At 39.7% G+C, this 12167-nt stretch overlaps 1 protein-coding gene across 2 annotated transcripts in view; it reads right to left on the bottom strand.

Annotated features, from left to right (window-relative positions):
- Positions 1–12167, bottom strand: part of LOC109910402 (cAMP-dependent protein kinase catalytic subunit alpha-like) — a 159262-nt gene that overhangs the window by 113855 nt on the left and 33240 nt on the right. Inside the window, exon 1 of one of the 2 annotated variants that reach the window (XM_020509573.2) lies at positions 6560–6965. The exons of the other annotated variant lie outside the window; for it this stretch is intronic. Coding sequence (XP_020365162.1) covers positions 6560–6761 — 202 coding nt within the window. The 5' untranslated portion in view covers positions 6762–6965. Of the gene's footprint in view, positions 1–6559; positions 6966–12167 lie in introns of those variants that run through there. 2 annotated transcript variants of the gene reach the window in all.

Here is a 12167-nt window from a genome sequence, read left to right as displayed (position 1 = left end):
TGTCCTTTAGGGAAGGAAACTGCCATCCTTACCTGGTCTGGCCTACATGTGACTCCAGACCCACAGCAATGTGCTTGACAATCAACTGTTCTCAAGATGATCAGAGATGGGCAATGAATGCTGGCCTAGCCAGCAAAGCCCTCATCCTGCAACTAATTTTTTTAAAATCCAAATGAACTCACCATCTTCCAATATTTGCTGCTTCCTTTGCATGTTTAGTAGCTACACTCCCCAACCTGAAACATCTGCACAACTTTCCATTACAGAGTTCACAAAGACTTGCACTCCATTGTTGTTAAAATGAGGAGTTATTTGCTGAGACAGCCATTTATTGCACAATGGGCAAAATCCACTCAGTTGGATTAAAAAAGAATTTGCACTGATTGTAGTGACTCATCACTTCTCTCAGCAGTGACTCCAAGCACATTATAAGTGAATTATAATTTAAATATAGCCCTGTTGTTTTATTTGAACCCAGATGAATTTCCAAAGACAGAATTGCACCAACAGAAAAATGGTCTCCTTCCACCTCTGCAACATTATCTGATTTGGCCCTTACTTTACCTCACCTTCTGGTGAAACTCATCCATGCATTTGCTACTTCTAGATTTGAGTGTTCTTATGCATGCCTGGCAGCTTCCTACGGTCTATCTTCTTCCCTGCTAGGGAGCTCTTCAATGCGTTAACCTTTATTGGCACCCGGTTAAATAGTCTTGCTTTCAAATCCCTCCATAATCTCACCTCATCCTAAGAGCTGTAATCTCCTCCAACTCTCCAATCTTCAGAGGTCTGCATTCCTTTAACTCTGGTTCCTTGAGCATCCCTGACTTTTAAGCATTCCATCACTAAGGGGTCCTAAGATCTTGAATTCATTCTTTAACTCTTTGTCTTTTTTGTCCCTTTAAGATACCCCTTAAAACTTCCTTTCTTAGCCCAAGCTTTTGGTCATCTTGCATAGTGCCTCAGTGTCAAGCTTTGTTTGATAACACTAGTGCAGTGTCTTTAGATGTTTTATTACATAAGAGGTGCTGTAAAAAAAGTTTGCTGCTGTCTCAATTATTTTGAAGATATTGATGCCCAGAACTGGAAATTTAGTGCACAGGGCCACCTTTGATTTCAGATAAAAATAACACCATCAGGCAAAGTTGAGAAGATTCCTCACCATCAGGCAAAGCTGAGAAGATTCTGGAGGAGCGCGTCAGGTGAAGCTGGGCTAAAGGGAAATTGGATGAGAATTGATGGTTCAATCTTTCAAGGAAAAGGCACTGCAGTAGCACCTGAAGATCGGAGGTTTGAAGGTATTTGTGTCTGAAATCCATGCCATATACACAGAATGGACTGCCTAGTACATCATGAGAACTTTCTTTTGTTATATCTATTATTTAAAGCATAATTTACAACTTATATTGACGGTGATTTGCCTGTTAATTCAAGCTTTATTGAAGCCAGTCGGCCCATCGAGTCTACAATGGTCCTCTGAAGAGCATCCCAGGGAACTTGGGTCCCTAGCTCTGTGAGGCAATGGCGCTAACCACAGAGGTGCATTTGATTGTTAGTGTAAATGTTATGTTAGTGCAAAATCTTGTCAACTTTTATACCCCCATTGGTAATGTTTGGTAAATTTGGTTCCTTTCGTTTGTTGATCTCCATAGGGATTCTAACACATTCACATGTGGACCACAACTGTGAGCATTGACATGCTCTTATATTATATTAGACAATGAATCACAGCACAGAAGGACGCTACTTTGCCCATTCTTTCTGTACTGACTCTCTGAAGGACAATGGCTTTCTCCCCATTCAGTCATAGAGTCACATAGTGCAGAAAAACCCTTCAGCCCATTGAGCCTACACTAACAATAACTACCACTAAAGACACACTAATCCCAACTTCCTGCTCTTGTCCCATATCCTTAAATGTTATGATAGTTCAAGTGCTTAACCAAATGTTTTTTAAACGTTGCAAGGTTTCCGGCCTCCACCACATTCCCATACAGTGCATTCCAGATTCCCACCATCCTCTGAGTGGGAAAGTTTTTTATTAAATCCCCTCACATTAAAACTATACAGCACACAAATCTTTGCCTGTACAGCACAGAAAACAATACTTTTCACCGTAATGCGAAAAATGTAACAATAATAAATCAAATCAAACTATATCCCCTTCTGATTAACCCCTCAACCAAGGAGAAAAGCTGCTCCCTACTCACTCTGCCCATATCCCTTATAATCTTATACACCTCAATCATGGCCCCCCTCAGACCTCTCTGCTCTAAAGAAAACAATCCAAGCCTATCCAGTCTCTCCTTTTGGCACAATTGCTTCATCCCAGGCAACATCCTGCTGAACCTCTTATCCCCTATCTTATTTACATGCTCTGCTGACTACAGGGATCTGTGAATAATTACTCCAAGATCCCTCTGTTCCTCTGAACTACCTAATGTCCTGTCGTTTATTAAATCTCTCTGCACATTTTTCCTTTTCTGATAATAATTCAATTCCCTCCTGAATGCCGCGATTGAAATTCCCTCCACTTGACACATCGATTATTTGTTATTACAGTTTTAGTTTCTGAATATTTCTCTGTTTGGGATTGTATTGGTTTTCATAACACCAATGTTAAAGTGATTGGTCTACAGACCGAGGATATGTCTCCCATCTTAATTTTAGAAATAGTCTTAGCTAACACAGCTTTTTAATCTAACCAATTATTGAATATATTTAATAGTGTCTCTACTATTTCTTCAATAGTTGTGTCCATGTACTGATCCATGGCCTCTCATAAGTATTTAGATGGATTTAATAATCCAGGAGAAAATGGAACCAGAATCACAATGCTCCTATGATCCATCAAACAGCCTGGGAGGATAGCTAACCTTGTCTAAGTCAGTGTTATAGCTTTATATGTGCTGTCCATACATTTTCCATTAGTACAGAAAGCACAATAAATAGAAAGAGCAGGGAGTCATAAAAACATTAAAGCTGGCAAGACCATTTCCTTCTTTAATGTGCATCAACAAACACAAATTTTCATCAATGGTCAGAGGATAGCAATTAAGAGTGGCTGATTTTCCACCAATCCACAGCAATGTCAGAAAGGTAGTGGCCCCTGGTGTTGCCCAGCTGCGATCAGCGAAGGTAGTATGGAGCAATAATGCAAGTTAGTGGCTTCTCAATTTAGTGGTTTAGCTCTGTGTTGGTCAAACCCACAGAACCATCAGGGAAGTCTGTGCTGTTTATGGACATCATTGTATCATTTTCTCCATGGCTTGGAACATGCACTGGTAAGTTACTTTGGGTTGGCTGTGCACCAGAATCAGGGCATTCTATTTCTTCCCCCCCAGAAAGATCAATGGCAAGTTCAACAGGTAGCTTCACTAAACATGGTATTGTCAGTGTTCCGCCAAAGTGATTTACTACCCCACCTCAGCACTTTGAATCGGTCAAAAAAAAGCTTTACAACATCATAGCATAAAATCTCAACTTGTCGATAAGAGTCCAGAATCTTTTTGTCATTAAATTTTGACAGAGCACTGTAAAACACTAAAATAGTTAACAATTCTCTTCACAGTTTCAGCCGCCCTAGAATTCACTTCCACTCTACTTATTTCCACAGCTAGTGTAACAAGTAAACAATCCTCTTTGAAATCTCCAGAGGGACTGGAAACACTCCTTGTGAACCAGGCCTGTATGTCCTCCGCAGCAAAAGACAGCAGTGTGCTCGTGCGCCACTGTTCAGCTCCTGACAAGGCAATGAAGCCACAAGTACGTCAGCCCACCCTGACCTTGCATTGAAGTAAAACATACTATAGTGTTTTCCAAATGGAAGATACCTTAAGCATGCACAGTAGCTTTGTTGAAGAATGATGCCGTGTAGATCATGTCAACAAATGGTCAGATTCATATTCATTATCTGGTAATAGTCAACTACTCGATGCGGGGACAATCTTAACGGCAGGTAAAAGAATACATTCAGTGGGAATAAAAAGCCAGATCTCTGACATTTCAAACCAACGGACATTAAGGGAGCGCCTTCCATCTTCTGAATTTGACATCTTTTAGTTTCACATTTAATATTATTTCTAGAGTTTTCAAACAGATAGAGCTAGAGAAGAGTGAGACAAGGGTATTATTTTAAAGATCAAATTGAAGCTGAACAGAACTGAAGCCAGCACGATTCAGGATTTAACTAAATATATCACACTGAATGAATTATATTGAATGCTACAGCACAGAAGCAGACCATTCGGTTCAAATGTTCTATGCCTGCACTCTTATTCCCCACAAGCATTCTCCCACCTTACTTTATGTCATCCTATCCGCGCATCCAATTTCCCTCAAGTGCTTATTGAGATTCCCTGTTTATACATTTATGCCGAACTGTAGCAAGTTCACATTCTTATCAATCCCTGGATAAAAGTATTCTTGATTTTTTTATTAGCTTTATCAGTGACCATCATATTTACGGTCTATAATTTTGGTTTGCCACACAGACAGAATCTTTTCTAAATCTACTCTACAGTATTTACTGCTTCAGAAATATTCTGTTCTAAAGAAGGAGCCCCAGCATATTTGGTTTTGAATGACCATTGCTCCCTCGGTTCTTAGTATCATTTTTTTGCACCATCTACAGCCTTTCTATCATTTTTTGCAATACAGAGGCCAGACTGGTTCCAGCACGCCACAAGGTTTACCAAGGTTCTAACCATCATCTAAGTCTGGAGTAACTAATCGATAAATACTGAATCTTCTTCACGAGGATAATATTTCCTTGGTGACTTTACCTACTGGAAGCCACAAGGAGGGCCAAAAGAAGTTCTGACTTTTTCTGTGTCTGTGAATTTTGCACATCAAGGTGACAGATATTACTGCTGACAAATGTAACAATTTTCTATGAGTTTTTGCGAGTAAAAACAGAAAAGAACAATGAATGTAGTACATTCTACCAAAAGACAATTAATAAGATGCTGTATTAGTAGACCTGTTTGCAAAATTGAAGTCTATGATGTTAAAGGGCGAACAACAGATTGGATACAAATTTGAAAGCAGATGGAGTAACTTTGAACTTTTGTTTTTCAAACTGGAAGGAAGTGGACAATGGCACTCCCAAAGGAGCTGGTATCAAGGGAAGTTGTTCCTTATTACACAAATTAATGACCTGGCCTTGGGTCTACATGGTGCAATTTTAAAGACTGAAGGTGGCACAAAACTTGGATGAAAGTGAATAAGCTAATAAAATAGGCAAACACAAAACTAAAGAGAAGTGTGAAGTCATGTCATATTGGGATGAAGGGGGACAGGAATTTACAAAATGGGGTAATTTTACACGGGGCCAAGGAACAATGAGAGCTGACGGTTCCCATGCATAAATGTTCGTAGATGGCAGGATAAGTTGATAAAGCTGTTAAAATAAAGGGCTTTAATAGAGTTAATGAACAGAAACAGTTTTCTCTTGAGTGGTTGTTGGTAACCAAAGGGCACAGATTTAAGATAATTGGTAGTAGAACCAGTGGGGATAGGAAGAGATTTTGTTTAGTTAGCTGTCTTAAAGAACCAAGTTATAATCTGGAATGCACTGCCTAAAACGGTGGTGGAAGCAGATTTAATCGGGACTCACAAAAACTGAATAGAATACACATTTGAAATGGAAATGTCTGCAGAACTCTAGGAAATCAGAAGGGGAATGGAACTATTTGGATAGCTTTTCAGAGAGGCAGCACAGGTGCAACAGACCAAATGGCCTCCTTCAATGCTTTATGATAGTGCAATTTTCAATACAAGCACTGAATGGAGCAGACACTCCCAAGGTCAGGAATATTCATACAAAATGAATCTTCCACTCTTTTACTCCAAACTCAGGGGAATGAAACCTATTGCAGTAGAAGTGTTCTGGGTCGAAACACATTGCAAACCAAGTAGAAACTGGCCAGGGGCATTTTATGTTGGGATCCCAGTGACTAACAAGACAAGTACGGAGAGTTTGACTTCATTACTGGCAGCTGGATCCAAATTCAAGTCCCATGGATGACAGGCCAGCATGCACTAGCTCAGCCCCCTACTTTTTCCAAGAGAAACTGAAGCAACAAATTACAGTGTGTTCTCGAACTCACAGGAAGCACTTGAACAAACTGGGAAACCAACTGCTGTTCTGAATTCGACCCAGCTGTCTTGGTGGTAACACTGACACATAAAACCCAGCATTAGAGTGAGCTATTTAGTCCTGATAAACATTCAAGTGAGAATAAGGTGGGTGATGAGCTGATTGGGTCCACTGCACAAGGAGCTGTAGCACCTGCACTTGGTCCTAAAGTACAACGTTGCCTGTGGGTTTTCAATCAAAGTACTGCACAGCAGATCAAGCAAATGGCTTTTCACAGTGCTCTTAATTCAGACACTTCATTACAGCTCAAAGCCCTTCAGCTATGAGCAAATATTCAGGTACACTGCAATTAAGAAATGATACCACATTGAGCATTTAATTAACAGTAGCAGGGGAATTCAGTCAAGCATTAAATTGATCTAAAAAAGGAAGCCTTTTAACACATAAATAGACACTTACTGTGCAAGTTCCAGGCTAAACAGTACTCCGACTCCTGTCGGCTATCACTTTCTGAACCTGTCTCAAAGTCCTGTGGAGAGCCCCTTGTACTCCTGTTAAATATTCTTATGGCCAAGTTCTCAAGTTTTTGCAAGGCAGAGGACATCTTCGAACCTTTATGATCAGTAGATTGTTGACAGGTCACCTCTGAACACTGATTCATGATTTTAAAACATAGATCCGTAGGATTCTTCTTTCTTTGGCTCTTGGCATCAGCAGTTAGACGGCAGAGAGAAAGGGAGTTAATTTTACCAGCGAGACTCGAACAACATCCTGGCTTCACTCAGCAAGGCAACTAATGCACCGGCTGGCTGAGCAGTCTGCAGCAAACCGCACACCTTCCTATTATACACATTAAACAGCAGCAGCCCACAGCAGCACTGATACTGATACACGCTGCTTCCAGCTGGTTACTCAACGAAAGCAAGAACACAATAAAAACAACTTCCTGCTGGCTGCAGACCAGTGATTCGATAGTTTCAGGCATGTCGCTCTTTCAATAAACCTTTGGAAATTCAGGCAAAACGTTCAGTTTAGAGTTTCTGCTGCCTGTTCAACACAATCACTGAAATGGGCAGCTATGAAACGGCAAAGAGTAAAGCATGTAATATGACTCTGAAGGCACACTTAGCAAACATGCCAATCTGCATTCAGTGCACACCTTTCAAATATGGTCAGTCATACTTGAAAGTCTCTTGTCCACCCCCATCAATATATTAGATCTACACAACAGCAAGATACTCTGTGACAGCCCAGCGAGAGGACACAAGGACAAATGACTAGTACTGATACCATTTCTAACACCTAAAAAAAACACATTTACACTAACTTGCACTGTATCAGCAGCCATTCAGTTCCACAATAAAGCAAGATCAATTTGCAATTATTTGCGACTTAGCTGACACAAATAATGAAGTGGTTAAGGCATGCACTGTTTATCAGCAATACTCAAAGCTGTGGTTTAGAAAGCAGTGACGATGACAAATGGCGATAATAGAAAAAAACTCACATTCTGTAAATGGAAATTCTGCTTTACTCGGGTAGTGGAGCTCCAGTGGTCCATTGGACTCATTCTGTGCACACATGACAAAATGGAGCTTGTTAAGGAGTGCTCACTCTATAACCCTGTGCAATCTTTTACTATAGCCCCTGAACTATTGGCTGAGGTCAGCAACAGAGAGCAGGACTAGAACCATGTTACTGGCAAAGAGGAGCGGGAGGCGATCAAGACTTAACACAACATGGAGGAACGAGACCAGAGCTAGACTATGGGAAGCAAAGGGGGGAGGGAAGCACAAAAGAGGACAAGGATATACAGAGGTGGGGATTGAAAATGTTGACAATTTATTCTTTTATAAATGCTTGGAAGCATACCTGCCCTTCTCCAAAGAGGGAAAAAAAAACTGGTTTATCACTTTATAGGAGCGCATTTTCCAGTAAATTGGAACTCAGCTCTTACATTTGGTACAGCTGATTTGGGCACTATTTCATGTGACTTAGTCATGTGATTATTTTTAGCCTCAATGCTGAAACTGCTAATAATCACAGGCACCTTCATTTGTATCTGTCTGCTATCATCCTCCATTAAATCTAAAACAAGGCTGTAATTGTAAACTGGTAAAATATTTCACTTTGTTTCTTTAGAAATAATTCTGCGACAGCAGATAAAGACCAATATGGGATGCCAATCCCAAATGAGTTTTTTTTAATCACAAAGAAAGAAGGCAAAAAGATTCATTGAAACAAGTTAAAAATGACAAACAGGTACCTGTTTTTTTTGTCCATGCAACAACAGTCATTTATACTACATTTACATAGCCTCTTTCTTGGAATGACGCCCCAAGACACTTGTCAAAGGCATTATAAAATAAAGTATGGAGGGTTCTTGTGGCACAATGGTAGTCTTCCTACCTTTAGTCCATAACCCCTGCCTGCTCCAGAGTGGGGCATAACATGTCTGAACAGGTTGGTTGATCAAAGGGGTTGAATTTAAGGGATGTCTTAAATGTAAAAAGTAAGGTCACAGGTTGGAGAGGTTTAGGGAGATATTCCAGAGCTTCAGGCCTAGGCATAGTCAACAATGGCAAAGCAACTAAAATCATGCTTGCACAAAAGGCCAGAATTAGAGAAGGGCAGAGACCTTAGAGGGCTGTGGAGCTGGAGGAGATTACAGGGAGGGGGGGGGGGGGGGGGCGGGGAGCATGGAATGGTTTGACAAGGACACGAATTTTAAAAATTATGACATTTCTTAATTGGAAATCAGTATAGTTTAACGAGCACAAGGGTGAGGGAGAATCGAGAATTGGTGCAAGTTGAACCATAGGACTTTACCTCTCCACCAATCATTAGTTTTTCTAAAAACAAATTCTTGAAAGAAACTGCTAAAAAAATAGAAGTTTGACATTGAGGGAAATTATTTGCGTTTTCCACTTCTAAAACTGTATTTACAAAACAATCTCTCCACAAAGAAGGAGGTTTCACATGTTCTCATGACCAAATGTGGGACACCAGGTACCAAGCTCTGATTTAGTAGGAACTGCAGATGCTGGAGAATCTGAGATAACAAGGTGTAGAACTGGATGAACACAGCAGGCCAAACAACATCAGAGGAGCAGGAAAGCTGACGTTTCCGGCCTAGACACTTCTTCAGAAAACTGCTGTGTTCATCCAGCCCTACACCTTGTTATCCCAAGCTCTGATTTGTTTTATTTCCTCAGGACTTGACAGAAGAACATTAGCTGTAATTTCACACTAAATGTGGTTTCAACTTCATTTTGTGAACATGTTGCATTAAATTAGAAATCAAATTTAGCAAATGAGCAAGGAATTGTACCCAGTGTACAGCATGTGACAACTTTAACACCAATCTAGGAATCGAAATATCCCATCTCCTTCTAGCCTTTGCATCCAAATGCATGTTAATTCCTTCTTAAAGACTTCAGGGAACGGGCAATTTTCAGCACAGCAATTTCTGAAATGGAGTTTGTTTCAATGCATACACAATGAATAAACCATTGAGAATTTCCTTCAAATGATACGTATTTACTATTTGACAAGGCTCTTAAACTGCACAAACTAAGAATGAAATTCAGCTGTCACAGGATAGAAAAGATACCAAAAAGAACAGTGATTCAGTTACTAAACACTCTACGCTACAGTATATAGTCAGAAAACAGTGACTTAAGACTGCACAAGAGCAATGAGCAGACATACTCTACAGAGTGGAAAGAGGCAAGTTACTGTTCCAGAAGGTGGCATCAACATGACAGATCAAATGGCCTCCTTTTGTAACCACCTTATGATCAGTGATAAGATTCAGTTCACCCAAAACTCTGATGCCAAAACCCTAACACTCACCAAGTGTTATTCACTCATCACCCTTTGTGCTCACTGAATTGCACTGGCTTCCAGTCCAGCATTTTTAAAATTCGCAGACTTATTTGAGTATAAAATTCTGAACAGTCTTGACAAGGTAAATGTGGATGTGCTGTTTCCTTTTGTAGGTGAGACCAGAACCAGGGATCAGTTTTAAAGGGCTAATATTCTAAAATTAGACATTGCCCTTTTAAGGAAATGACTTGTATGACTTCAGAACTCACTGCCTCAGAAGGTGGTGGAGGTAGGGTCATTGAATAATTTTAATGTGGTGTTAGATAGATTTCTGTTAAGTAAGGGAACCAAGAGTTATCAGGAGTAGATGAAAAGTGGTATTCGAAACACAAACCAATCCACCGCAATCCTATTAAATGATGTAGCAGGCTCAACAAGCCAAATGGCCTGCTCTTACTCCTAACTCATACTTTCACATCCTTTATCCACCCCTTCTCTGCAACCTCCTCCAGTCCTGTAATCCTTCAAGATCTCTGCACTCCTCCAATGTCAGTTGTTGCATCTTCCTGTTTTCAATCGTTTCACCATTGGCAACTGTCTTCAGCTACCTAGGCTGCAAGCTCTGGAATTTCCTTCCATCTCTCCTTCATTTAAGATAGTCATTAAAACCTAGCCGTCTTCTAACTAAATATCTCCGTTTGTGCATTTGTGCTAAATTTTGTTTGTTAATATACTTGATAAGTCCCAGGGGATGTTTCACCACTTTAAAAGAAGTTACTTAAATGCAACTTCTTGTTACTGCAAAAAATGTGGTAGATGGAGATAGAGATATGAGAGAATGACAAAATCGTCAGCTCCACCCACCAGTCATATCTGCAAAGGAAGCAGGAACACATCTAATCTAAGCAGAACTGCAAAGGTAAGCAAGAAATCTTCCCATGACTGTGTTCACTACATCCCTCCTTAAAGGCAGAGCTGAAAGCAGCACCTGACATTACTTTCTGCCTCAATCCAACTTGAAAAATACCACATCGTTGTTCCTTGTTGTCATAGGCAGAAAGGAAACAAAAGATTAATGAGCGCAAACAAGATCCAAAGAAGTATAAAAGTGCTGCTCATTTTGGAAATCTAAAATGAGAACATAAAATGCTAGAAACACTGAGCAGATCCAGCACCATCTGTGAAGACTACAAGTTAATCTTTAAGATTTGGACCCTTTGTGAAATAATTGGTTGCTTCCATGATGCTGCCTGACCTGCTCAGTGTTTTAGGGTTTAAAGAAGAACAGACTCCAGGCTGGCATGAACTGCAGATATAGTCTAGCCAATTAAGGTTTAGTTCCCCCCACATTTTTCTGTCATCTTCAAGCTTGATTGTTAGTACTTGTGTCTTGTGATATAAACTGTGGAATTTATCTATTTTTAAAATATTATTTATTTTGGGTTTGGGTTAGTAACATGCGTTTCAGTCTGTCTGAAGTTATTAACTTGCAAGTATTTCTGTAGCCATCGTGATTTCTTTTAAAACAGTTTGAGACAGCGCAAGTGGGTTTTTGTTTATTTTAGGATGCGTATGACCTAGCAAGGTGAACAATTATGCTTTATGGTCTGCTAGCAATTTCTAGGCATAGATTTTTTTTGAGATTAGGGGAGGCACTAATAGCTTAGAGAGACTTTTAAAAAATGTTTTACTTTATTTTTGCAGTTCTATGAAGTTCTTGCACAGAGATAGTTGTACAAAGCAGTGTTCCTAAGAAGGGCAGACTATTACAAAACAAGATTGCTCTAAGTAAGGAGTTAGTAATAGCTCCAAACCAGAAGTGTTGGAATAAAACAATGCAGAAGTTACTTGAAGCTGAGTACATTTAAGCTTGGGTGTAAGGAAGTCCAGGAAGAAGTTATCAGCCTTTTCAATCTAGGCTTTAAATTCACACTTACATTATGCTTATCAAGGTGTTAGGAAAATACATTTCCTCTGATGTGAGTTCTGTACAAGGGGTGCTTTTCGGTACTTCACAAGGGATTTTTGTTGGAATTTATAGAGGAGTGTCTTGGGATTAACACGATTATACTTTTATTGTATATTTAAAAATCTTTAAATTTGTGTTATAAGTAAATAGTTGGTTTATTCTGTTATAAATAGAATGTCTTCATTTCTTTTGGTGAATAAGCTCTTGTTCTATCGTTTAAAAAAAAACCTCTACCATTATATTTTAGGAGGTGACAGCCTAACGGTATCA

The sequence above is a fragment of the Rhincodon typus genome, chromosome 38 (genome assembly GCF_021869965.1).
Source record: "Rhincodon typus isolate 14 chromosome 38, sRhiTyp1.1, whole genome shotgun sequence".
NCBI lineage: Eukaryota > Metazoa > Chordata > Chondrichthyes > Orectolobiformes > Rhincodontidae > Rhincodon > Rhincodon typus.
The sequence above is the reverse complement of the archived record's forward strand: the minus strand, read 5'-3'. Positions and strand labels throughout refer to the sequence as shown.